The sequence below is a fragment of the Podarcis muralis genome, chromosome Z, assembly GCF_964188315.1.
Source record: "Podarcis muralis chromosome Z, rPodMur119.hap1.1, whole genome shotgun sequence".
Lineage (NCBI taxonomy): Eukaryota > Metazoa > Chordata > Lepidosauria > Squamata > Lacertidae > Podarcis > Podarcis muralis.
Window position 1 is genome coordinate 12,610,876 of NC_135673.1, and position 27,617 is coordinate 12,638,492.

At 43.3% G+C, this 27,617-nt stretch overlaps 2 protein-coding genes across 4 annotated transcripts; one reads left to right on the forward strand and one right to left on the reverse strand.

The window, feature by feature from the left end:
* Positions 1–642: 642 nt before the first annotated feature.
* Positions 643–8,910, reverse strand: RABEPK (Rab9 effector protein with kelch motifs). 3 transcript variants are annotated; one of them, XM_028715936.2, is made up of 8 exons: positions 8,640–8,909; positions 6,457–6,593; positions 6,187–6,347; positions 4,911–5,063; positions 3,417–3,578; positions 3,023–3,172; positions 2,184–2,333; positions 643–921 (listed from the first exon to the last, which is right to left on the reverse strand). In XM_028715936.2, the coding sequence occupies exons 2-8, from the start codon at positions 6,486–6,488 to the stop codon at positions 674–676; spliced, it is 1,056 nt and encodes a 351-aa protein (XP_028571769.1). In that variant the 5' UTR covers positions 6,489–6,593; positions 8,640–8,909; the 3' UTR covers positions 643–673. The 3 variants fall into 3 exon arrangements, with proteins under 3 accessions (XP_028571769.1, XP_028571768.1, XP_077778592.1); XM_028715935.2 differs by lacking the exon at positions 6,457–6,593 and having other exon boundaries at positions 8,640–8,908; XM_077922466.1 differs by lacking the exons at positions 643–921; positions 6,457–6,593 and having other exon boundaries at positions 2,326–2,438; positions 8,640–8,910.
* A 2,332-nt stretch (positions 8,911–11,242) lies between these two features.
* PPP6C (protein phosphatase 6 catalytic subunit) lies at positions 11,243–26,628 on the forward strand. Its single transcript, XM_028715934.2, has 7 exons — positions 11,243–11,684; positions 17,091–17,186; positions 18,887–18,952; positions 22,457–22,598; positions 23,906–23,985; positions 24,127–24,336; positions 25,661–26,628. Exons 1-7 carry the CDS (start codon positions 11,610–11,612, stop codon positions 25,907–25,909), a joined length of 918 nt encoding a protein of 305 aa, XP_028571767.1. The 5' UTR covers positions 11,243–11,609; the 3' UTR covers positions 25,910–26,628.
* Positions 26,629–27,617: the final 989 nt, after the last annotated feature.

Genomic DNA, 27,617 nt, shown 5'->3' on the forward strand with positions numbered 1-27,617 from the left:
TGTTTGTTTGCTTGATCACACAAGAATCAGCCCATCTACTATTTTAGTTAACCATAACTAACTCTGAGAGCCATGATGTGTTGCTTATTTAATATTCAAGCTGTCTGGCTCTTTCGTCAACATAAGCTAATGCAATGAAACCACTTGGCCAATAACCTGTGTTAATTACAATCTGCTGCCCATTGTTGGCAAAAGCTGTGTGCCCTTAGGAGTTAATGGTACTTTCCTATCTGTACTGAACTGTTTCAGTGCAGTAAATCTGTTATATGGGAAATTGTCCAATCCTGAACCCTCCAGCACTAATTCTTATTAGGTTCTTCTAACACATCCTGATTCATCCCATTGTTGGCAAGAGAGCACCATTTGGGATTCAGTGCCTGTAGAAACTACACATTTCATTTTCTGAGGGTCTTATTTCACTTCCATGGTAGTAATATGAAGCAGTCAACCACCCAAATTTGCAAATTTGATTAAAGGAGGGCAACTCACTTGTATTTTATTAAACACTCCCCTTCCTTTCCCAGCCATTCCAGCCACTGGACATGCTGAAACTTTCAAGAGGCAGAAATATGCGCACACACTTAATTTGTAGTCCTCCGGCACAAAATGTGGATTGTCTTGCATTACAAGGAGGGAGGCAGATTTAGATTATTAAACATTTATTTAAAACATTTTACTTAAGAAGAGTTACAGCACTGTCTTTGTAGATTTCCCCTTTAATATCCATTCCACCAAACACTAAGCACAAGTGTTCATCTGGGCAGCCTTGAGATAGATTGTCTCCATTAGAGCCTCCAGCTGCTTCCTTCCTGTTGCTGTCCTCACTGGAAGACACTTTCCATGGAACAACACACATAGACTGGTCCAGACGAGCAGAAGGCACAGGAGTTTTAAACTCCAACTTTGTCCAATGTCCCTTTTCTGCAGTTAAAAATAAATAAATAGAAAACTATGCAAAAAAAGAGGGGGGGAAAGCAGCAGCTTCTTGTAAATTAAAACATCACTATTTGTCAATCTTAAAAGCTGGAAAATTAGACCTGAAGCTTCTACAGGGAGTGGAAATATTGGGGATCTCTTTTCCCTCTTAACATTTTAAGTGACATACATGTGAATAGTGATGGCTGCCAGCTGTATGGTTTTAAAAGCAGCAAAGAAAGATTCTTGGAGGATATGGCAAACCAGTTGTTTGGAATCAAAAAGGGGAGACTGCAGTTTCGTACAATTCCTGCTTGCAGGCTGCTGACTGAGAACAGTATGTGGGGCTATTTAGACCAGAAGGGCTCTTGTGGGTGTTATGGAACACTGAAACACTGAGCGGCTCTTAGGCACCTTTCAAACTATTCCCATCTAGACCAGGAGTAAGAAACTCATGGCCTGCCAGATGCTGTTGGATTCCTAACTTCCATCAGCTCCAACTGGCATGGCCAAGGGCGGGGATCCAGCAACATATTGCAGAGCCACAAGTTCAGATGGGTTGGGTAAAAATAATAAATTACGTACTATTATTCCTGATCTAGCCCCCTGCTGCCTAATACTGAGAGCAGCTCCTCGAGGTTTCCACTAGTGAGAGAGGAGAGAGAAGCCCCTTTCCTAACACCTGCTGCAAAAGATCCCTTTAACTGGAGAATATTTGGGATTAAACCTGGGACCTTTCTGCATGCAAAACACCTGCTCTTTCACTGAGCTATAGATGCTTTTGATAAACATGAAGCTGCCTTATTCCACATCAGATTTCTTTTGCACACGAAGCCCAGGTGAGCCTACTCTGAATTGACCACAACTTTCCAGGGTTGCAATCAAATCTGTTTCAATATCGCCTGTTCCCTGATGCTCCTCCCTCTCCATCTTGTTAAAAAATTGCAGACTTAAGGGACTAAGCCTGGGACCTTTTTCATGCAACAGGTGAGCTCTACCTCTGATCTACCACTCCCTTTAGTATGTGGTGATCCAGGGCGGGGGGAGTCACACTACATAATCAGAGGCCACATAAGCACTCTCTGTTTTGGATTACAGCTCCCATCAGCTTCAGCCACTACTAGCTTCAGATAAGATTGTCATGCGGGGAGGTTACGTGGCTGGGGCTGCCATCTCAAAATTGCTGGCGATGGCACATACGCAAAGAGGACTCCCCAGTATAATGTTCCCAAGGGAAGCTAACCAAAGATATCATAAGAAACACCCACCTATGTGATATTTATACATTGTGTCCAGTGCTCCTGTTGGGTCCATTCCACCAAATATATACAAATGGCCCTGAAACACAACTGCTGAGTGGGCTGCCCGCCCTGCTGGTACAGATCCAGTAGCCGACAGGGTCTCCCACTTCATTTCAGCTGCAAGCACATTAAACCAATCCACATCAGTGCTCATCAGGTGCAAAGCTTAAGCAAATTGAGCTTGAAACACACATAACAGGGCTGCATGCACATTCAGCGATTCTGCAACAGGAAAATGAATTTGGTAAAGAGTTTGGGACAGTTACTTCAAAGTTAAGTTTCTAGCTGTAATGACAGCAAAGATTATTGGGGGCGGTGGCTTAAACAGATGGGAAATGCCTGGAAAATAGGAATCAAAGGAAGGCTAAATGGTATTTAGAATTTGTTTTTCCCATTAATGTCTGCCTTTCCATAAAGGAACTTGTGGCAGCATACACGGTTATCCTCCCCTTTGCTCCCTTGTATCCTCACAACCCTGCACGGTAGGTTAGACTGAGAGATTATGCCTAACCTAAGGTCACCCAGAGAGATCTGAGTGGGGATCTGATTCCTCGTCTTCCTGGATCTTGTCAAACGCTACCCACTACCCCACACCACCTCTTAAGGCTGTACCACAATTCTGTAGTAACACAGCCTGCAGGTGGAAACTGTAATCAGGATCCTACAGTATTTCTCACATTCTTAGCCTTTAAGGCTTTATAATGTGTGGCTTCTAAAAGTTAAAGATCTATGGGTTGTTGTTTTTTTAAGGCAAGGTGTGAAGATAATAATCCCTTTCCACAAAGTTTGCACCACTGAGTACTTACTTGTATCAAAGCAGAAGAGATCATCAAAAAAGGTATCACCAGCCAATCCGCCATGTATGTAGAGCCTGTTCTCGACAGCCACCACGGCATGGCCATGTCGAGGAGCAGGAGGGTCGCCCTGAACTTCTGGTTGCAGCCATGTCAGAGTGGCTACAGGTGGCAAGAGAGAAATGTATTAAGATGAAGCAACAGCTACCTCAAGGGCCTTGCTCCCTGCTTCCCACACATAGGGTTAAAAGGCCTACATTAGTCATGTTTATCCATTTCAACGGGTTTTCTCTAAGTAGGACTAACAGGATTCAACTCCTACTTTGCTCCATCTGCTGCCAGGCCCAGGGGAATCAGCTAAACATTTGGTTCGGGAAATATCTGCACAGAAGCAGAGGAAGCTTACCAGAGTCAAAGATGTGAAGCTGCTGGTCTTTGACTGGATCCACCCCTTTATCACCTCCTCCAAATACATATAAACGGTCCCCAATCACTGCTGAGGATGTATGATAAGTCCGAGGGGATGGTGGAGTGCCGGTCACCTTAGGGCTCATCCAAGTTCCAGCTTCTAACGTGGAAAACAAAAATATTTGTAAGCTACAATATAGAAAAATTGGGGATGGCACACAAGTAAATTATAGGCACAGAAAATGAGGGTGGGTGCAAATTACACGTCACGTGTGGAAGAAAGAAATGGAATTCCTAGTCCCCTTTGGTTACCAGGCGAGTGCTTAAATGAAAGGCTAATCTAGTGGTACTTTGATTCAAAAGAATGTCAAAGAGAAACTAGAACTTGAAACTACTGAACTGTAGTTCCTCAAGAGATTTAGTGCTATAGGTTAGGGACTGAAATGAAACATTTTGGGGGTTTTAAATCAAATTACATGTGCCAGTTTGCTGACCAACGGCTTGGATGTTAGGATGTTATAAACCAACTATTTTGTGTGTATGTCAATGGCCACTGTTAAAACACAATTATCACCATCTCTACATATTATTTCCTTCTGATCTCACACTTCCACCTTCTGACCCACCAGTGCAGTAACTCAGGATAATACTTCATGCATCTAAAGAAGCCAGATTGTAGTGTGCATAGGCTGATGCCATAATAAATTTATTAGATATAGACGGTGACACAAGACACTGTTGTTTTTGCTGCAGTACAATAACCCAGCTACCACTCTGAAATAAGTTTTATTGTTATTTTCATCATCTAACAGATAGGCAGTGTGGTGTAGTGGTAAGATTGTTGGACTAAGTCCTGAGAAACTAGGGTTCAACCCCCTGACTAAGGCCAAGTGAACTTGGACCAATCACTCTCTCCTAGCTTAACCTACCTCACTGGGTTGTTGTGAGGGTAACCATTCTCAGGAGAGCTATATTTGCTGCTCTGAGCTCCTTGGTGGGATAAAGGTAAAGGTACCCCTGCCCGTACGGGCCAGCCTTGACAGACTCTAGGGTTGTGCGCCCATCTCACTCAAGAGGCCGGGGGCCAGCGCTGTCCGGAGACACTTCTGGGTCACGTGGCCAGCGTGACGAAGCTGCATCTGGCGAGCCAGAGCCGCACACGGAAACGCCGTTTACCTTCCCGCCAGCAAGCGGTCCCTATTTATCTACTTGCACCCGAGGGTGCTTTCGAACTGCTAGGTGGCAGGTGCTGGGACCGAGCAACGGGAGCGCACCCCGCCGCGGGGATTCGAACCGCCGACCTTTCGATCGGCAAGTCCTAGGCACTGAGGCTTTAACCCACAGCGCCACCCGCGTCCCCCCTTGGTGGGATAGTGGGATGCAAATATTGGATATGAATAAATTTAGAAATTGGACAGCTGCATGTTTGAAATCTTAAAAAAAAAAATACTCCAAGAAGTAATAAAATGAAAAGGAAATAACTAATACTCACGGAGGTCCAGAACTTGAACACAATTCCTGTTCCCAGTTTCACTGGCTCCTCCAAACACCCAGAGGCTCGTGGGCCAGCTTGTGGGAATGAAGGTGGCATGCTCATACCGCGGCAAGAGACCCCGCCAGGCAGGTGCCGTCCAGCAGTGTGCATCTGGGAGCCAGAAAGACACGTAAGAGCCTGGTAGTAGGGTCAGGTCAAAGGGGGCTCATCTAGTCCAGCATCCTGTTCTCACAGCAGCACCTGATTTCGGGTAGTGTGGGTGCTTCCCATACATAGGGCGCCAAAAGAGGGAGAGCAAAATTGAGATGGTCCATTTCGGTGTGCCAAATTTTGTCATAACTCAGCACACCATATTACCAAAGATTACCAAAGTCTGCCCCTGCTCAGAGTCCAGCCAGATGCCCCAATGCAAAGCCCACAAGCAGGACCTAAAAGCAGCAGCACTCTCTGCAATTGCTGTCAGGTAAAGGGTGGATGGGCAGGGCTTTCCCAAAATGGCCTGGTGGGACAAATGGAGTGGACTGGTGAGCCAAGTTTGGCCCGTGGGCCAGAGGTCCTCCTCTCTTTCCCTATGGCAATGGCACCACCAGGGCAGAGCTTTTTGGAAGAAGTCCAGGGCACCAAAATGCCACAGGGCTCCTTTGAGTGTCGAGATCCTGCAGCCACCCCCTCGTTGGAAAATAACTCACACAAGGACACAGATACTAAGTTTATGTTATTGGGCAAATTTGGCCACAACTTTATTGAATTACAGAATGAGAGCGGTATTGGCTTAGGCATTGATTGGACCTGACTATATCTGACTCCTGCCCGCTGTGCGGGAAGTCCAGTAAGGGTAAACCACCAGTAGGGGGAGCCCTGTCCATGCAAGAGGAAGTCCTCCGGCTCACTCCTCAGTTTAAACTGTCCCCGGCCACACCCCACCGGCCAGCGGATTGGCTGGCTGGGCTCTGACATGGCTGGGATACCCCCAGGCAAGGGAGACAAAGTCCCCCGCCCCCGGTGGGGAGTAGGTGGCCACATGGTCCACCGCAACTCCTCCCCACTGGGAAGTGGAGCAGATTTACCACATTTGGAAACCTGGTGAAGAAATACAGGTCGTCACCTAAAGAGGGAGAAAGAACCCCATGAATCCAGGTCTAAAATTGCAGCCATGAGGACCAGGAACTTGCTTTTTTTTACAAACAAAAAACAAAAGCAGTTTGCTTGGGAAGCTGAATTCTGCCACATATCATATGCTTCCTTCCTGCTCTAATGACACTCTAGCCCTTACCAAGATCCATGACGTAGGAGTCAGCAAAACTGCCACTCGGGTCTGCTCCCCCGACAAGGATGACTTTCCCTTTCCTGCTGCCTGGCTCTGCAGGAGGTAGGTACAAGGAGTTCTGCCCCACACGGGCACAGGGACTGTCCCCAGGTAGGAGAAGGGCATACCTGGCATGGAGAAATAAGCAAAAGGGATCTCAGCAAGGCTGCTGTTCCATGTGGAGCAGAAGATGGAGCGTGTCTCTTTAAGCCTGCAGTGGTATCTATGCACACTTACCCAGGAGTAAACACCATCGAACAAACATGCATACCGTAAATGGTGTAGCAGCTATTAGGATGAGCTGGGAACCAGGGTAACCCTGGGCCATGAACTCAGTCAGAGAGTCCCAGGGAAGTCACTCTCAGCCTCTCCATCTACAACATGGGGATAAAACAAGGCTGGGTAACCTTGCTGGGCTGTTCTATGGATTATTGAGGGCGTATGTGCAAAATACTATGAATACCCCAATCTTATTATTCATACAAGAGTGAAACAAAATGCTGCAGTATGGACTCTGCCAGACAGCCTCTCTTCCAGGATACTCCATTCCACCACCAAATTTTCTCCTCCCTGCTTCTCAGAAGCCAGCCATTATTCCTTGCTCAGTGTGTACATTTCACCCTAAGTGAGCTGTTTTGCCCTCTCTGGGTCCAATCACTTGCCCCCCTAAAAAGTTCATTTTAAACTTTTGAAAAACTTCAAGTTCTTCCAAGCCTGTTGTGGGTGGATGGTGCTGTTTTACCTACATGAGATCACATACCAGAAGATGCTATGCAGCGTTTGCCAAATGGATCCCCTCCAGGTATTTGGGACTACAACTCCCATCAGCTGTAGCCAACAAGGTCGTTGTCATCCAAAAGATCTGAAATGCACCTTCTTGGCAAAGACTGTCTTCTCTCTGTCCCATCAACACCAGAAGCCCATTAGGTGGTGAAAGGAGAGAGAGCCCCTTCTGTGGCTGCTCCCCTAGATAGGATTCCCTCCCAAGAGAGGTTAGATGAGCTTGTTATCCTTCCACCAGCAGGCTAAGGCCTCCCTGTTCAGACAGGCCTTTGGGAACTTAAGGTACAGGCGATGCTGACTACTGGGCTGCTGTCAAGACAAACAGGATTTCAATTACTGGTTCCAAATGTGTTCCGATGTATTTTAAACTATTGTTCCTAACTAGTTTGTTTTTATTACTTTGTATTTTATAATGCTGCTTCAAAATGTTGAATCCCAACTTGGGAGAAAGGTGGGATATAAATATAATAGGCAAACGAATAAATAATGCACAGTAATATACAAGATAGCATCCTCATCCCCTGGTACACCAGATTTCTGCAACCTGATGTACAGTCATGTTCTTTTGAGGATAACGAGAATTGTTCTTTAAACCATCTGGAGGACACTAGGGTTGGGGGAGGTTGATGTGCACAACATTTTAAAAATTTAGTTCTTTACTGAGGTTTGCATATTTCAAAAGAAAGAGCCACAACACAATCATAAGGTAATACCACCAATAAATAAATTACCAGAGTCGCCACCCCCTACAGCGATAAACAAGATCCATACCCCACACTACAATTCAAAATGTACAGTAAGTGTGGTGTTAAAGAGTGTTGGACTAGGGGTCTGCGAAACAAAATTCCAAGTCTGCACTTAGCCATGATGCTTACTGGGTGTCCTACCTAGAGTCAGCCCCTTCACTCTCAGCCTAACCTACCTCACAGGGTTGTTTTGAGCATAAAGCGGGAAGAAAAAGTACTATAAGGGTCACCTTGAGCAGTTTTGAATAAAAGATGGGCTATAAAATAAACATGGCAATACAATTAATATAAAAACCTGTCAAAAGCTGCATTAGAACATTGTCGCTGTTGTCTTCCCCCTTTTATTGGATTTTTCTTTACAAAACACAATACTGTAATTCTTTCTTTCATTTTTTAAGTATTTACTTATGCATTTTCATTAGTACAGTAATGCAAGAATTCTTCTGATGCGTGCAGACCATTTGACAGGGCTGCAGGAGATCAGGGCCTTGCCTCGCGGAGCCTACGGTCTAAAATTCAACCTAGGAAAGCAACAGCAGAAATGAATGGCGTGCAAGAAATCCGCTATAAAATCGGAGGCAGGAGTAAATATCGGAGGCAGAATCTTGTAAAGGAAGGGCTATTAATAATTTAAGCCTCTGGCCGCAAGCAGAGTTTGACTTCATATTGCATGTCGTCTTCCGCAAATTAATACTCCCTATTCCCCTCTGCTGGGGGGCACAGGCGAGAGAGCTCCCTGATCGATGGCTGCCCCTTCCAGGTAGGCTGAAGCGGATCTAGGGGGCCCACGCCTCAGTTCAGCACCGACCTCCCCGCACCCTGTTTCCCTTTGCACGTCAACTCCCTCAAACTGCATCCCACGTGCACTGATGCCCCGCCTCGAGAACGCACCAGTTGCCTTCCTCCGGGTTTCCTCCCGGCTTCAGCTCCAGCAGCGCCGTCCGCGAGCCCGGCTCCGGCCCCATGGATGCAGGCCGAGGGAGAGGGGTGAGATAAAAAAAACCGACGCCCCGCCCCCGGGTCCGTTGCTAGACGACCAGCAGCTCCGCCCTCAGCGTGGCTACTGTGCAAGCGGACAGCGCTTCACGGTAAAAACCACCCCGCTGCTGCACACTTTTAAATTGCATATTCTTTCTCCTCAGTTCATTCTAAGGTGCAGCATACTTTCCTCCCCGCTTATTTTTTTTTTTAAGAAAGAGGGCCACGTGAGATCGTTTCCGAGCATGTGCAGATCTCTTCCTATTTCATCACACACGGTTACTTCCTCTTGCTTCAGACATGTGGGATTGCTGGTGGCCAGACTGCTATTAATTTGTTTATAAGGTGTATCATGTATATTTATATAAAATATTTCTTATTTATATCTGTTTATTCAAAATGCCTTACAAGGAGTTGCAACCAACTGAGAGTAGGCCTACTGAAATCAATGGGCCTGTCCATTAATTACAATGGGTCTATGCTCTGTGAATGCCTAACATTAGATACAGACCAACATTTTTTACCTGCCCTCCACCATGTGGTCCCCATGTGGGTTACACAACAACTGCTTAATAAATATAAAATTACAACAAAAACAACAGAATTCCAGACAAAAGCAGCACAAATACAGATTAATCCAAAGAGAGGAGTCAGCTACAGTGGTACCTCGGGTTAAGAACTTAATTTGTTCTGGAGCTCCGTTCTCAACCTGAAACTGTTCTTAACCTGAAGCACCACTTTAGCTAATGGGGCCTCCTGCTGCTGCTGCTGCACCACTGCTGCATGATTTCTGTTCTCATCCTGAAGCAAAGTTCTTAACCTGAGGTAATATTTCTGGGTTAGCGGAGTCTGTAACCTGAAGCGTGTGTAACCCGAGGTACTACTGTAAAAGATACTTTAATGACTGCAGTTTCTGGATGAAACATGAGGGAAGCCCCATATAGAGTGCATTATAGTTATCTGGTCTTGACAAAATTGGTTGACAGCTCTCAGGATCTATTGGGTTACAAATGATTTGTGGCACATCAGCCACCATCCCTTGTTTAAAAATATTTGTTTCTTTCATCCAGTTAAGTCCTCTTTGCTGCAGTCTAGGAAAAGCCACACTTTTTCCTCTCAGCACCTATAAGTTAGTTTAGCCCATCCTCAGATATGATTAATCTGTGGCATAGCCAGTTCTGGAACACTGCACTTACAAAAAGAAATAACAAAAAAGATTAGAAGAATAGGAACACCAGTTGCCAACAACAGTTTTATTTCATATCTTATTCTTTGGCGATCACTCATAGCCGAGTAAGATAGTTTTCCATGAACATGATTTTAACAGTGAGTCCGTAAGTGACTATGGAGGCCAATTCTGGATCCACACATTCTTCCACAGTGGGGACATAGGTTTCCGGGCGGGAGTTGATCACAGTGAGGGTTTGCCAAGCATTCCTTCCTCTTAGCACGTTTCTCCCTTTCATCCTGAGTCTGAGTCTCTTCAAAGCCCATGACACCTTTGGTATAGGCTGTTCTCCAATTGCAGCACTTGCAGGCTAGTGTTTCCCAGTTGTTGGTGTCTATACTACATTTTTTAAGATTTGCCTTGAGAGAGTCTTTAAAACTTTTTTGTTGACCACCAGCATTCCTCTTTCCATTTTAAAGTTCAGAATAGAGTAGTTGCTTTGGAAGACGATAATCAGGCATCAGAACAACATGAGCTGTCCAACGAAGTTGATGCTGAAGAATCATTGCTTCGGCACTGGTGCTCTTTGCTTCTTCCACTACACTGGCATTAGTTCACCTGTCTTCCCAAGTGATGTGTAGTTCATCCCCGGACACATGGTTGATGGAATCTTTCAAGGAGTTGGAGATGGCGTTTCTAAGTGGTCCATGTTTCACAAGCATACAGTAAGGTTGGTAGTACAGTAGCTTTGTAAACAAGCATTTTGGTTTCCCTGCAAATTTCCTGGTCCTCAAACACTGCACTTCAATCAGTAGAAAGCTGGACTCGCAGAGCTCAAGCGATGCTGGATTTCGGCATCTATGTTGGCTCTTATAAGGGATAACTGCCCATATACACCCCAGAGAAAACATGACTGGAACCTGCTCACAACACACATGTAACCCTGTGGAGGTTATTACCTGGCGTAAACTGCATTTTATGTACATATATGCACACAAACACATACATACTGCAGATCTCATTTAACTAATGTACTAGGCACATTTTTATATAATTGGACTGATGAAATGTGAATCAACCTTTAGATGAATTTGCATGTGTCTCCTGTATTGTGCTCTTGTATTCTGGTTTTTTATAAATATAACAAAGAATTGCTGGGTGGGGGAGGTAAACAAAGGCAAAAGAGCACCGTCTGGCACCCACTTTATATCCCGACCTCCCTGTGGCGTAGAGCTATTGGTTTTGCGCCAGACTACGAATCCCAGAATGCAATGGGGTTGGGATTCACCTCAGAGCGCTGTAGGAGTAAGAAGCCGGTAGTCGTCTTCTATCTTATCGGAAATCAGTCTCCCGACGTCGAGTTTCGAACCTCCAGCGGAAGTGGGTCCCCTCGTTTCCGGTCTGGCTTCCCTCCCGCCGTGGGAGGGGAGGGAGCGAGAGGAAGAGAGAAGGAGGCGTTCTTGCGTCCTCCTTACTTTTTGCTTTCGCTTATTTATTTATTTATTTTAAGGGACGTTCGCCCTATTTCATCCGGAAATTCGAGGGAGTGGGTTTCCCGCTTCACCATCAGGAATTGCCGTGTCCTCGCTTCCAGTCCTCTCTCTCTTCTTACCTCGCACCCTCCTCCTCCTCCTCCTCCTCTTCTCTCTCTGTCTCTCTTTCCCCCCTCTTTTCCTACCTCCCACCTTCTCCCCCGAGAAAGCTGCCCTCCCAAAATGGCGCCTTTGGACTTGGACAAGTATGTGGAGATTGCGCGGCTTTGCAAGTACCTGCCCGAGAACGACCTCAAGGTAAGAGGAGGAGGGGAGGTTGGGTCTTAGGAGGGGCAGGGGGCGAGTGGGGACCCCTTCCCCCCTCTCTTTCCACGTAGGGCTCTCCTTGAGTTTCCGCTTTCACGGAAGGCGCCCCAGCGCGTAGCGGCAACACGGGCACCCGCTGAAACGCTTTAATCAGTGGTCCCCCAATTAGCTAATTACTGGGCACCCCTATTTGTTAAAAGCCAAGCCATGGACCCTCCACTTTTGAATCCCTAATAAGCAAATCATTTTAGGGATACTTAAAAATAACCGTAAAATTTGTAATATTACAACAAAAAATGGCAAAGACTTAATTGTGGGGGGGGGGGAGAGACAAATTTAATTTTATTCATGTATAGTGCTTCCTTGCCGCTCATCTGTGGCGGCTCCCAACAAAACACTAAACCTCCCATGATGGGAGAAATCATGTCTTTTTTGCCCCCCCCCCCAATTTCCTTCCACGCTCAGTTCAATATTGCCCACTTTTATTCTCAAATCTGGTTCAAAATCAAGCCAACTTCTAGGTATTTCAAAGCTTTTTCAACTAACTTCTTACTGGTCCAGTCTACATTCTTTGAAAAAATGATTGTAATGAATCATCACTAATCACGTCAACAAGTGCATCTTGCTCTTCTGCTGATACAGCTTAGGACTTGCCGATCGGAAGGTCGGTGGTTCAAATCCCCGCTACGGGGTGAGCTCCCGTTGCTCGGTCCCTGCTCCTGCCAACCTAGCAGTTCAAAAGCATGTCAAAGTGCAAGTAGATATATAGGTACAGCTCTGGCAGGAAGGTAAATGGCGTTTCTGTGTGCTGCTCTGGTTCGCGAGAAGCAGCTTAGTCATGCTGGCCACATGACCTGGAAGCTGTACGCCAGATGAGCGCCGCAACCCCAGAGTTGGCCACAACTGGACCTAATGGTCAGGGGTCCCTTTACCTATACTTGTAATGCCTAATAAAGATTTGGCGAAGAAGAAGAAGGTGTACATCACATTCAAAAGGATTCTGTAGCCATGAGTTTTCAGGATTTGATACAGAGAAGTAATCTCTGAAGCTAGTCACTAAATCATGCAGGTGCTCAGTGGTGTAATATTTACTTCTGGTATCAATTTTTCGTCAGTAGCCTCCAGAAATGTCTCCAGTGTTGGAATATTAGTGAGGCTACCATCTTCTCAGCTTGCCCATAACCATAATTTTTAAATCATTGCCTCAATCTTATCTTCAACGTAAAAAATATTCACATCACTACCTTGGAAGCTTGTGTTGAGAGTGTTTACGTGAAACCGTCTGCTAAGTAGTCTACCATACACAACTGCGCAAAGTTGTTAAACTGATCACATGGAAATTTTGAGTCCGTCAGAAAAAGTCATACTGCATCATGTAATTCAGAGAATCGCTGTAAGTCTGGACCCTTTAAATGAGAGTCTGTTTTATATAATCAGACATATCATATATGCTTCATTTCACAGTGTTGTTCAAAAGAGGTACAGTGGTACCTCGGTTTAAGAACAGTCCTGTTTACAATTCGGTTTACAAAACTCCGCAAAACCGGAAGTGGTGTCCCGGTTTGCAAACTTTACCTCGGTCTAGGAATGAAATCTGAATGGTGGAAGGGCACCGGCGGCGGGAAGCCTCATTAGGGAAAGCGCGCCTCTGTTTAAGAACGGTTTTGGTTTAAGAACGGACTTCCTGAACGGATTAAGTTTGTAAACTGAGATACCACTGTACTGTGTTGATTTCCTTAGCTGCAGACTCACCAAGTACTCATTTGCATATAGCTGGCCCTATAGCATGAGCCTTTCCTGCTTTGGCAATGATTCTTGTCATATCATAAGAAGCTAAGGTTGATTCTCCTGAGTGGTCACACCAGAGTTTTTCCTATGGCTTTTTGCCCCTTCTTCAACTGCAAGTTTGATCTTGAAAAAAATCCATTGGTTTGTTTTTTGTAGTGGTTATGTTTTGTCTCCAAATGGCATTGAGGCGTAGCAGGCGTCATAGTTTCATTAGCCAGAAGATCGTCATCATTGTACTTACGGATTTTTGTTTTTTCCTGTGATTGAGATATGAGATATAAACACTAGTAGATGTGCTGACACTAAGCATACTAGGAAGTATCCACAGAATTAACAGTACTAATGGGTGGCACCACCTGATACTTTTTTGTTTCCTGTTCTGTAGTACTCCTTGGTCTTTTCAAAGATCCCATCTTTTATCATGAATTTGTTTTTTACTGGCTGTTTTTCTGTAAAAAATTACCCAAAACATAGTGTTACAAAAGCTGGGTGCCACCCACTCTCTGCTGAGCTCTTTCTTCCCAGAACACCTGTTCCTGTCACCTCATGCCCAGTTACCTTGGGAACCTTCTGTCTGCCCAGGTCCAAAATACCTCCTAGATGGGCCATCAACACCTTTTGTCTTGTAAATCCCTCTGTCTCAGTTGAGGCCTTGGTTTGGAAGGAAGCTTAGCTTGTACTTTTCCACTGACCTCCAATTTTCCCTTCAGGTAATCAAAATTCTACAATTTATTAATTTCTAGGTTTTGAGGGGGGTGTCCCCCAAATCTATAACAAGAATTCCAGTATGTGTTCTAAAGACCAGGATACTTCAAGCCATTTGAAGTAAAACTCTATGTAGACTGCATTGTAGAAGGCTGCTATTAGTAAAGGTAAAGGTACCCCTGCCGATACGGGCCAGTCTTGACAGACTCTAGGGTTGTGCGCCCATCTCACTCAAGAGGCCGGGGGCCAGCGCTGTCCGGAGACACTTCCGGGTCACGTGGCCAGCGTGACATCGCTGCTCTGGCGAGCCAGAGCCACACACAGAACGCCGTTTACCTTCCCGCTAGTAAGCGGTCCCTATTTATCTACTTGCACCCGGGGGTGCTTTCGAACTGCTAGGTTGGCAGGCGAGGCTGCTATTATATTGTATTTATTTATAGAATCTTCTCTTGGGCTGTTTAGTGTATACGACTAATCATAGTGACAGTCTGCTTAACTATTTCCCCTGTTGCACTTCCAAAATGAGACATGAATCCCAAACTCAGAAGGCAAGATTTACTGAAATTCTACCTACAAGCAGTGTTAGAGTTCTCTAAACTTAATTGTAGTTGAAAGCAATTATAAGTTATTTTCAGTTAAAAAGGGAAGGGATCCTTTACATTTTTAAAAAAAGATAAACATGTGATAAGCAAGTTCCTTGGTTTGCACTCTTTCTCCCTCTTCACTCCCTACAATCGTAGGAGCCCTAAGAAACTGTGTCAAAGGTTTTTGCCCAGTCCCAGTTTACTTGCCGACCAGCAACAAGTTTTTCCCTGCCAGCAAGGAGAGCAGAACCTGGATAATCAGTGAAAGGCTTTCACTGTGCAATTAGCAAGATTAGCGAGTCCCTTGGACCTCCTGGGTGCTGTTCCCGGACCTTTAATTGGGAACTTTAAACTAGTAGGTTGAATTTGAGTGGGGGTGTTGAGCCTTTTAATGGGTAGAATCTTTTTTCTTTATGTATACCTTTGTTGTTGTGTTGACTTTTCTAATATTACTGCTGTTGTTATCAAATTGTCTCAAGTGCATTTATCTATGTTACCTTCAAGTTTAGAGTTCCACCTCCATTCCCGCAACGGCCCTGTGAGGTAGGCTAGGCAGCAATTTGACAATGGGCTCAGAGTTAGACATGAGTGCGGGAGCCAGTTCTCCTCAGCTGTTGGCAAAAGGGTGGGTTATTTTTGGCCCTCCAGACGATACCGGACTACAGCTCCCATCAGTTCAGAGCATTGGGTGTGTGGATAGCAGGGTGGCATCCAGGAACCTCTAGAAGGCTATACATTCCCCATCCCCAGCTGTAGCTACCTCTAGCTAACAAACTATGCTATATGGCAGTTAGTTCTGTGGTCTAGATTGAGGTGCTGATAATGCCAAAGTTGTGGGTTCGATCCCCATATGGGCCACCTGCATGTTCTTCCATTGTAGGGGGTTGAACTAGATGACCCTTGGGGGTACCTTCCAACTCATGGGTAGGCAACCTAAGGCCCATGGGCCAGATCCGACCCAATCACCTTTTCAATCCAGCCCGCAGACGGTCTGGGAATCAGCATGTTTTTACATGAGTAGAATGTGTGCTTTTATTTAAAATGCATCTCTGGGTTATTTGTGGGGCATAGAAATTTGTTTATACCCCCCCCCCAAAAAAAAAATATCGTCCGCTCCCTTCCACAGTCTGAGGGACAGTGGACCGGCCCCCTGCTCAAAATGTTTGCTGACCCCTATTCCAACTCTTCAATCTAATCAATATTTTGTGTTAGAGTCCTATATATCTTTGCTCAGTGAGGTTTATTCAGATGTATGTGACTTTAGAAAGACGCAAAGCTTAGTGGAGAGCAGTAAGGGGCTCTTGCTCCTTTCATCAATTGATAAAAGGATTTTGCAGCAGTTGAAGCTTTTATTTTCTCTGTGTAGAAAGTGTCACCAGTCAACATTACCTCTTCAAAAAATTTTCCTCTGTTGGGATTAGCTGAGAAGCTGCAAACTGTCCCCCTCCTCATCTTCAGAGTATCAAGGCAGTGACTGATAGTGATGTGTGGGTTCCTTTTTCTTTGAGTGGGAGTTTGGTGGAAGGTTGCCTGGCAGCCAACTCCATGAAATGGGCTTGCAGTTAATATTGTGTTGTATGTTTGCTGCTTGGGATTAGGTTTTGTGTATGTGTGTGTTTTAAGTCTTTGCATGATCCCTCTGTGTTGGGTACTTTGAGTAGGGTGTATTTTTTCTTTCTTTCGTGAAACCTTCTCTTATCCACTTTACGGTAGCAAAAAAGCTATGCTAACATACAGTCATACCTCATGTTACGTTTGTTTCAGGTTGAACATTTTCAGGTTGCGTCCCGTGGCAACCTGGAAGTACCGGAAAGGGTTACTTCCGGGTTTTGCCACGTGCACAGACGCGCAAAATGACGTCATGCTCAGAAGCGGCGAATCATGACCCGCACACATTGTGAACCCTCATTGTGAAGCCATTGTTTTCGAGAGGTCAATTTATGTTTGATCTGCTGTTACCTTCCTCCTGCCACCTATTGAAATTTGACAGTTCTGAGAAAAGTAGATAAAATCTGGGATAACTGGCTCTTTCACAGATCAGAAGCCTTTAATTAACAGGAAATTAATTATGGGGTCATGAAGTGTCGGACATGACTAAATGACGACGACAACAACAACAACAACACCACAGTTGTCTATAGACAGCTGCTTAAAGTTCCTGTGAGTTAGTAACTTCAATGTACATGTTTACAAAGCTGACCCTTTCACAAGTTTCTGGTTTGACATGTTCATAACCTTGTTAGCTGGCTATGTGCCATTGTGATGACCGTAATGCAGAGAAATCCTGTATTAATGACCAAAATGCACTCTCTCTTTGTAGCGCTTGTGTGACTACGTCTGTGACCTTCTTCTAGAAGAATCTAATGTGCAGCCAGTGTCTACACCAGTTACAGTCTGCGGTGACATACATGGACAGGTGGAGTTTTATATGGATTGTTCATTTGATGCTATACCCTCCAATAATAAAGGATTGACACTTGCAAACAATCTTTTGCATTGTAAAAGAATGTGCAAGTATTCACTAGGGGGACATGGAAACAGCAATACAACATAATATCCCTCCCTTTTTTATACCTTGAAAGAAAATGTTTTTGTTGTCATTTGTTCATAACAATAAAACTATACATTCCACAAAATTCAGAAGTGACGGTTGGTTGAGTGTACTCAAGAGCAAAGTGTGTTAATTTTCTGGAAGTAAGCATGATCTATTCATTTCTTTCCCCCCCTCCAAACAAGTAATCCAGTTTGCAGAATGGGGACTCAGCTGCATAGCTGCAAATGAAATATTTTAAGTGTGTTGCAAAGACATTAGATGGCAATGGGTGAGCTATGGCAAATTCAATATATTTTTCAAAACTTTTTTAAAAAAATGCATTTTCACAGCGTTTTTTTATATGTGTGTAGATTCCACCTGAGTCGATTCCTTGAATCATTTTCTGAATAACCAGGCTACATAGTTTCATTGGTTTTGGTTCTTGGCCTTTAGACTGCAGTTAATTGAACTGCTTAACATTAACAGGAGTATTATCCCTGAAGCCTCTAATACAGAAGTAATTCTGTTCAAAGGTTATAGATATTGTGCCCAGAGGAAGCTTGCAGGATTAAATCAAAGGCTTCCTTTAGATCAGCACTCTTGCAGTAAAACCAATGGTGCTGCTTATGATTTGCATTGCAAGATTAAAAAAATAGAGAAACAGAGTTCTTGCAGTGATGCCATGTTACAAAGTTATGGCAGTATTTCGTTGTGGGTGGTGCATTTGCAGTGCTTTAGAAGTGATAGTCTGAGTGTACTTTGCAAGAACTAAATGTTGGTCAAGAGGCTGGGCATGGTAGGGAGAGCATCACTTAGTGATGCGTGGAATACTTATTTCCTCCCAATGCACCATTGAAACCATAAAACAAATATTAACATTAGTTTTTGAAAGGAGTACCAAGGCCCATAATTGAACACAGAATATTTATGAGGAATAGTTAAGATGTTGTCTGCCTTGCACTGATTCAGCATCAAACAGTTTAGGCAAACCCCAGGATCTAGCTAGTAGCATTTTAGCTGTTTGAATGTGGGATTCTAACACTTGAACATCCCCTAACACACCTATGTCTGTCCAGCCTGTGCCTTTTCTTCAGATGCCTTTCAGAGCCACCTGTTTTTTAAAAAACCGAAAGTTCATAACTTTTGGGGCGTTTTAAGTCATTTGGGTTTAACACAGAATGTTTTTTTAAAAAAAATATTTTCAGAGTTTCAAAAAAACACAATTTTTTCACACACACACTTGTTTACATTAAACCGTAGTCCATATCAGTACCTTTATGGGGTTCCCTGAACCCCCTGATTTCCCCCCACCCCTGCCTTGGCTTCCAAAATTTATCTTCCTTTTTAAACTGCATCTAATTACATTTATCCAAATTATTATACTGTACTTCATTTTTATCCTTTGTCATTTTAAATTACAGGTGCTATATCAATCCTGCTAGAGTTTTTACAATTTTTCCAGTGTTCTTTAATATACTGTATTCTATAAAGTTATGCCATTCTTTGTTGAATTTGTTATCCTCTTTGTTTATCACAGAATGTTAATGATACAAGCCTTCCCTCCTTTTGTTTTTGTGTTCCAGTTTTATGATTTATGTGAATTGTTCAGAACTGGAGGTCAGGTTCCTGACACAAACTATATATTTATGGTATGTACAAATTAAATTCTAAAAATAACTAGCAGGTTTTTTAATGTAGTACATCCATGACTTGGTTCTGTGTATGTTTTAATTTGGGTCCTGCTTCCTTGCTTGCTGTGTCTTGCCTCTGCTTTTTTCTCTCTTTACCATCTCAGAAAATAAAAATCTAATTAATGAAGGCTTGGATTGAAGTGCTTGATTGCTCACGTTCCTGAAATTTCAAACCTTTGCTCAGCGCTGTACAAAACTGGTAGAAGTAGAAAATGGTTCAAATTATTTTCAGGGCAACGAGGAAGAGATTTGTTTGTTTGTGAGGGGGTATCTTATTATTATTGATGCAACTTTCATTATTGTGGGAATTCCTACTTTGCATGAATCAGTTACTTGAGATAGGTGAGGTTCTGAATCTGAACAGAACATTTGAAATGTATTTTATATGAGTAGAAGGGCAGAGGCTGTGGTTTTCTGCAAGTACAGTTTTTAACAGTCACGATCCTAGAACTTGCGAGGGGCCATAGCTCAGTGTTAGAGCACATGCTTAATACATCAAAGGTCCTGCATCAGAATTAAAATTTGCTCATGCCACACAGATATTTTTTATTGATAAGAAATATATTGGAAAACAAAAAGAAATAACTCCTAGCAGTGCCAGGTTTATAACATAGAACACAACTACTTTATAATATCACAGGATATCCAGAAAGTATAAAATAACACAGCTACATAAGAACGTGAATCATTCCCAAAATATAATTATAAACGAGCCTTGTAGTACCTTAAGTATGTATACAAACTCCTCGGTATGAGCTTTCTTTTGCTGGGTAATCTTATTTATATTAGGCCTAATTTGAGGCACACTCATTTTATCAGCAGTGTGGTGTAGTGGTTAAGAGTGTTAGACTTGTAATCAGGTGTCCGTCTCCGCTCCTCCACATGCGGTTTCTGTGTGACCTTGGGCTAGTCTCACTTCTTTGGAGTCTCTCAGTCTCATAGAGTGTTTGTTGTGGAGGAGGAAGGGAAAGGAGAATGTTAGCCTCTTTGAGACTCCACTTCGGGTAGTAATAACGCGAGATATCAAATCCAAACTCTTCTTCTTCTTCTTAACAGCACAGAGAATCCTTTCTCTTTTATGATCTTTCGTATTTGTCAGAGTTGAAAATCCCTGTTCCCAACAATATGTCAAGGAGAACTGTAAAAGAATAGTCAATACTATTCTCCAGCACAATTATGGATCTCAGTTAGGATTGTCCTCAGTATCACTTGATGCTCTTGCTTTGAAAAGATATCTTTCCATATCCTGCAACTAAAATAAAATATTTTCATACTATACTATGCTGCACAACACTGAAATGTTTAGGTGTTTCTTTGATTGTCCTTTAGTCTACCTAAAGGTAGACTACACCCTTTGAGAACTACTGTCCTAGATTCAATCATTGTCATAGAATCATAGAGTTGGAATAGACCACAAGGGCCATCGAGTCCAACCCCCTGCCAAGCAGGAAACACCATCAGAGCACTCCTGACATATGGCTGTCAAGCCTCTGCTTAAAGACCTCCAAAGAAGGAGACTCCACCACACTCCTTGGCAGCAAATTCCACTGTCGAACAGCTCTTACTGTCAGGAAGTTCTTCCTAATGTTTAGGTGGAATCTTCTTTCTTGTAGTTTGGATCCATTGCTCCGAGTCCGCTTCTCTGGAGCAGCAGAAAACAACCTTTCTCCCTCCTCTATGTGACATCCTTTTATATATTTGAACATGGCTATCATATCACCCCTTAACCTCCTCTTCTCCAGGCTAAACATGCCCAGCTCCCTTAGCCGTTCCTCATAAGGCGTCGTTTCCAGGCCTTTGACCATTTTGGTTGCCCTCCTCTGGACACGTTCCAGTTTGTCAGTGTCCTTCTTGAACTGTGGTGCCCAGAACTGGACACAGTACTCCAGGTGAGGTCTGACCAGAGCAGAATACAGTGGCACTATTACTTCCCCTGTTATCATTCATTATTTAAATTCATTGCCCACCCTTCACCAGCAGGTCCCAGGGCAGCAAGTTAAAATTCAGAATTAAAAACAGTTAAAGCAGATTGGGGTCACAGAAATAGAACAAGTCCCAAAAATGCACATTTCAGATGTCAAACACCAAGGTAAAGAAGTGTTCAGCACTCACTGAAAACTGTATGGTGAAGAAGCCAAATGCATTTCTCTGCAGAATAGGCCTGGGTGATTTTGTGATAGATAGTTGAAAACCAGTTCGATGACAACTGGTTCAAAATATTTGCTCTGATGATAAACCTTATGAAGCCAAGCCAGAATGCTTTTGTCTGTTGTTCTGACGGATTAGCTCTCCCCCTGCCTCCTGCAGGGGGCAGCAAACCACAGAGCAGCCGTAGACTGGGAACTTCCTCTGGCGCCACTGCCATAAATTTTGCTTCTAGGCAGGCTGGTAGGTGCTGGGATCTGCATTCTGCCATGGGGTTATACCGAGTTTAGAAAATAAATAAATAAACCTTGCACCACTTAAGCCTCTTCTTTCCCAAGTTTCCTGCTACAGTGGTACCTCAGGTTACATACGCTTCATGTTACATACGCTTCAGGTTACATACATTTCAGGTTACAGACTCCGCTAACCAAGAAATAGTGCTTCAGGTTAAGAACTTTGCTTCAGGATGAGAACAGAAATCGTGCTCTGGCGGTGTGGCAGCAGCAGAAGGCCCCATTAGCTAAAGTGGTGCTTCAGGTTAAGAACAGTTTCAGGTTAAGTACGGACCTGAGGTACTACTGTATTTTTCTTTTTCCACACGCCACCCGTGTGTGTCTGCTTTCCCTTTCTCTCTTTCTCTGTGTGCTTGCATGTGTTTCCCCCCTTGTTCTGCCTGCCTGCGTGTGGCTTCAAGGAAGCCCCTACGCCCCACATGAGCTGAAGTGGTATCGCTCATCTGTAGGGCTGGGCAAGGTATCTCAGCTGCTTCTTCCTTGCCTAAGGTGGGAAGAAGCAGCCAAGATACATTTCAGATATTATGATATATTATTATATCACAGTATTTAACTGCTGATGCATCACAATGCTGAAAACCAGATATTGCCCAGCCCTATTGGGGAGGAAATTCCACAATTTGGGGGCTGCCCCAGTTAAAAAAAAGTACCTGGTCTACTGACTCCTCTGAAGGGGATTGCTTGTTTTTATAATAGTATGTAAGCTGTTTTACTATCCCTCCTTTTCTTTTTTCTTTAATTGTATAATTATGTGTTGTGCCCTGGGACCTTAAAGGCAAAGTGCAGATAAACAGTCTTATAAATAAATAAATAAATAAATAAATAAATAAATAAATAAATAAATAAGCAAGCAAGCAAGCAAGCAAGCAAGCAGGCATACATATACTTCTGGAAGCAGAGGCTAGCAGCCCAGTCCTATGCATATTTAGTCTGATACAAGTGCCTCAGAGTTCAAGCACTTGTAACATTGCAGCCTGAGTGTCTCATGTCATGCAGTATAGTAAAACGTTGTTTAACTTTTCAGGGTGACTTTGTAGACCGAGGCTATTATAGCCTTGAGACGTTTACCTATCTTCTTGCCCTAAAAGCAAAATGGCCTGATCGCATCACACTTTTACGTGGGAATCATGAGAGCAGACAGATAACTCAAGTGTATGGATTTTATGGTAAGTTCTCTTCCTACCCTACCTTCAGTTTCATAGTTATAATCAACATAAGCGCGTGATGAGTTGGCTTGTCCTCTTAGAAGCTGTAGAACAAGGGTGCTGAGCCTCTGGCTCAGGGGCCAGATGTGGACTCCAAGCCTCTCATGTTTGGACCTTAAGATTCACCCCGGGCCATCCAGCTCACCTTCCCTTCTTCACATCCTTATTGAGCCTTCTTGCCTGTCCTTTAACACTAACAATAACTCTTGCTTGTCTGGATGGAGGACAGAGAGGGGTGTGTTAATGTGTGCAGAAACTAGCCTCCTGTACAAAAGTAAACAACTCTAATTGCTCCACCTTCTTTTGCCTCTGATTCCACCCATCACTGGCTGTGGCTCCTGCAACTTTGCCAGACGTGAATGTGATCCTTGGGCTGAAAAAGTCCTTGACTCTTGGGCTGAAAAAGTCCCTAGCCCTTCCTGTAGAGTTTGGAACATTTTTAGAAGGATTGTAAACAAGGGGTTTGTTGTTAAAACAAGCATAAGCTTCTGCTTTATAATGTAGGAAGCTGTCCTTAGAACCTTAGAGTGATGCGTAGTGCTAAGATATAGAAATAGAGATTCTGTGTTAATTTTCCTCACAATATATTTTGAAGTGCACCCACCCACCCAAAGAATCCTGGGAACTCTTGTTTGTTGAGGCTGCTGGGAATTGCTTTTCTGAGGAGTAAACTATAGTTCCCAGGATTCTGGCGGGGACACGATGGAATGAACAGTGCTTTAAAAATATGTTGTAATATGGACAACTGATTGGACTTGTATCTGCAACTGTGTGTGAAGGAAGAATATGGCTTAATTAGATTTGTCTAATGGAGTATTGGACTCGAAATGGAGCAGGTTGTTTGTGGGCACGCTGAGTGATGCTGGGCATGCAATTATATTTAATTTACTTTTTGAAAAAGACATATCTGTCAAAGTCTCACAATTGATGTAAAAATCATGTTCATCTGCTCATTGAGCATTTCTTTCTTCATGATAGATTTAAATGATTACACATTTTTTCAAGTTATTCAAGAAATGTGAACCAGTTAGGATAAAACTTTTTAAGTAGTTAAATCTGTTTTATAAGGTTGTTGTGATTATAATGAATTTTGGATGCAACCCAAATTAAATGAGTGATTAGGTGAACAGATAATGCTGAGTTTTCAGTCAACATGGGAGCTCCTATCTCCGCTGTTGTTCCTACAACCCGTCTAGTTTAGTCTGAGAAATTATGATCACTAAAACATTATTCTCTTCACCTCTTTCCCCTGCTTCTTTCTCCAATAGATGAATGCCAAACCAAATATGGTAATGCTAATGCCTGGAGATACTGCACCAAAGTTTTTGACATGCTCACAGTAGCAGCGGTAAGGGTTTCTTTTAAGTGAATAACAAGTGACTTTCTGTCTCTGTTTCTCTAATTATACATTTACCAAAGGTTGTTTTTTTTTAATTTCAGGGTTGTGGTCCTAATAACATCTTTGCCTTCTGTCTTTTTCCCCTTCAAGTTAATAGATGAGCAAATCCTCTGTGTACATGGGGGCCTGTCTCCAGACATAAAAACACTGGACCAGATTCGGACTATCGAGCGCAACCAAGAGATCCCACACAAAGGAGCTTTTTGTGACCTTGTTTGGTCTGACCCAGAAGATGTGGATACCTGGGCCATAAGTCCCCGAGGTGCAGGCTGGCTGTTTGGGGCAAAAGTCACAAATGAGGTAAGAAAACCCAGTTTCCCAACCACGTCTCTGGCAGTGACTCTGGCCTGCAATCAGAAAGTATTGCCTGAGAAAGAGAAATGATGGGGAGTTTAAGACGGTGTTTGCCTCAGAAAACAGGTTTGCGTTTTGGGAACAGTTTCGTTTTATGATTCTGTTTTTGCTTCACACAACTGTTGCATTTGATATCCTGTTACTTGCACGAGGCAAGTTAAGTCTGGGTGTGCCCATTCCATCTTATTCATGTTGCTGGGGGTACAAGTGCTAATAGTACTATTATTTTTATTATATCCCACCTGTTCTCCAAAGAGGTCAAGGTTACTAACATATGTGGTTCTCCCCCTCCTGATTTAATCCCCACCACAGCCCTATAAAGGGATGCGGGTGGCGCTGTGAGTTAAACCACAGAGCCTAGGACTTGCCGATCAGAAGGTCAGCAGTTCAGATTCCCATGACGGGGTGAGCTCCCGTTGCTCAGTCCCTGCTCCTGCCAACCTAGCAGTTCGAAAGCACGTCAAAGTGCAAGTAGATAAATAGGTACCACTCCGGTGGGAAGGTAAACGGCGTTTCCGTGCGCTGCTCTGATTCACCAGAAGTGGCTTAGTCATGCTGGCCACATGACCCGGAAGCTGTATGCCGGCTCCTCCGGCCAATAAAGCGAGATGAGTGCCTCATCCCCAGAGTCAGCCACGACTGGACCTAATGGTCAGGGATCCCTTTACCCTTTACCTTTACAGCCCTATGAGGTAGGTTAAGGTGAGAGGCTGTGACCCACCCAAAGGCACCCAGTGAGCTTCATGGCTGAGTGGATATTCAAACTCCCATCTTCTAGGTTCTTTTCCAACACACTGCTATATAGTATAAATCTTGTGCTTGGGGATATTTTATTGGAAAATACGACACTGGTGTAGGATGTCTTGTCTGGATACAGTAATCAAAATGGTTGCACTTCATGTTACTTCATATTGAAAGTGCCTTAGTGCTGTGTCACTGCTGCCTAGTTTGGTTAACATATTCTTAAAGATTGCATTCGGCTTTCAGGATCACATTTTAAAAGCATCAACTCTTAAAGAGAAACTGAGAGTTTAAGGGGAGAGAACAAGAGAGTATTTGAAAGGAGACTTTAGTATGAGAGAAAGAACATCGCTGCCTCCTGCTCTGTGTCCTTGTGCTGGGCTTCTGAAGTGTTGCCATGGCTCCTTGTCAGTGGAATAGAATGCGTGTGTGTCCGTGCATGTGTGTGTGTGCGCGCGCACTACCTCCAACATTTTTACTGTAAATATTTTCCTTAACTTCCTTCCTTATTTTTTTGTTTACACCTTAGTTTGTCCATATCAACAACTTAAAGCTCATCTGCCGAGCCCACCAGCTGGTGCACGAAGGTTATAAATTTATGTTTGATGAGAAGTTGGTCACAGTGTGGTCTGCTCCGAACTACTGCTATCGCTGTGGAAATATTGCCTCAATCATGGTATTTAAAGATGTAAATACAAGGGAACCAAAGCTCTTCCGTGCAGTTCCAGACTCAGAACGTGTGATCCCCCCAAGAACAACCACACCGTATTTCCTCTGAGATGTGGCTTTGCCCTTTTCTTTTGTGACATACCCTTTTAGCACTTTGCTGCTGAAATGCTGCCTCTTGCCTTTTATATACTTAAATTATCTAAATGTGTTGTATATTGTCAATAGGGGTGCATATTTAAATCTCTCTCCCTCCTCTTATCCCTACCTTACCTTTCTTGCCAGCTTTTGAAACGTCTCTGAGCACCCACCTACCTACCTACCTACCTGTTTTGTAGTACTTGTGATTTTTTTTTTAGTTCACTTCTTTTTTCCCCAAAAAACATAGGAACACGAATTTTCCCTTTAATGAGATAAATCTGAACAGCAAAACATCAGAACTAGTCTGATCTTTCATTCAGGGGGTTGACTTTGGGGAGGCTATTGTTTTTAATAAACTCTTTAAAAATTTCAGCAGCAAAGTTGTATTTGGTGTGCATGATGGGACTGTCTGAGCCCTGCTAGTGAGTACATTTCCAAGATGTAAAAAAAATGTCCTGGTTTATATTTTGCTTTGTCAGCATAAATAAATGGTGTTAATGGCTGCCCCTGATCTCCCTCCACCCGTTGCTTTATTTTTTTAGGATTTAAACTAAAATGCAAAAACTCGTACAGGTAAACGAATTTGTACAACGAAATAATTGTTCTGATTTTTCTCAGATACTTTGTCTTTTTAATAAAGTCATAACTCAGTCTCTAGGTTAAGCATTCAAAATAAAGCCCTACATTGTTGATGTGAATTCATGTCTTTTCATTCTCCCCACCCTCTTTTCACAAAGAAATTTCACATGTGTGGTTATGGTTTGATTGATAGAATGTTTGGATTCTGCTAATACAGGACTTCCTTTTCCTTAGCTAAATTTCCACATAGCAGCCCCTGATTTTCAGGTGTGTCAGAGCTAGCAGTTGTACAAGGAAGTAAACAACTTTTAATAAGAAAAAGTGATACCTAGGCATTTGTGTCCCTAGATGTTTTAAATTATATGGCCCACAGAAGGATCTGACTTGGTTGCTTAATATGTACAGTAGTAATATTATGCAACCAAGTCAGACCCTTCTGTGGGCCATATAATTTAAAACATTTAGGGGTTATAAAACTGTAAGTTGTGATATAGTTGAATGAGTTGAAAGGCAATGAGACTTGCACCATGCGTGCTTAATACAAGCATTAGATGCATTAATCTCAGTTCACCTGTCCCATCTAAATGCAGGGCCCTCTTGTCACCTGATGTAAATTACAGCTTTGGAGTGTGGCTGGTACTGTTATCTAGTACATAAACTGTTCCCTTGACACTGCCTTTTAATCAGGTATTTCGGATACACTGAAATGTTTGCTTCCAGGCACCAGAATACAACTGGGTTGCTTTCATTTGGAGAGCTTGTCTAAAACATTTGGTAGAAATACTTGTATGCCGGAGTTTGCTTTTGTTTCAATCGTGTGCTTTTTGCTCTCACTGGAGAATGCCCACACTTTCGATTTCCAAGTTCCTCCTTGTTAATAGCCCTTCCTGGTATCACATCAGTAGATGTTCCAATTCAACCAAGATACAAATATTCAAGCACAAAGTATAAATATTCACTTTATATCGCTTTTACAAATCTTTTTCAAATGACGAAAGTTACCTTAGCTACACCAAATCAACTAATTCTACAAATGTGGTCAAGCTGTTTTTGCGGATGGACCAACTCCTCTCTCACAAGTTGGTTTTTATGGTTGCCTT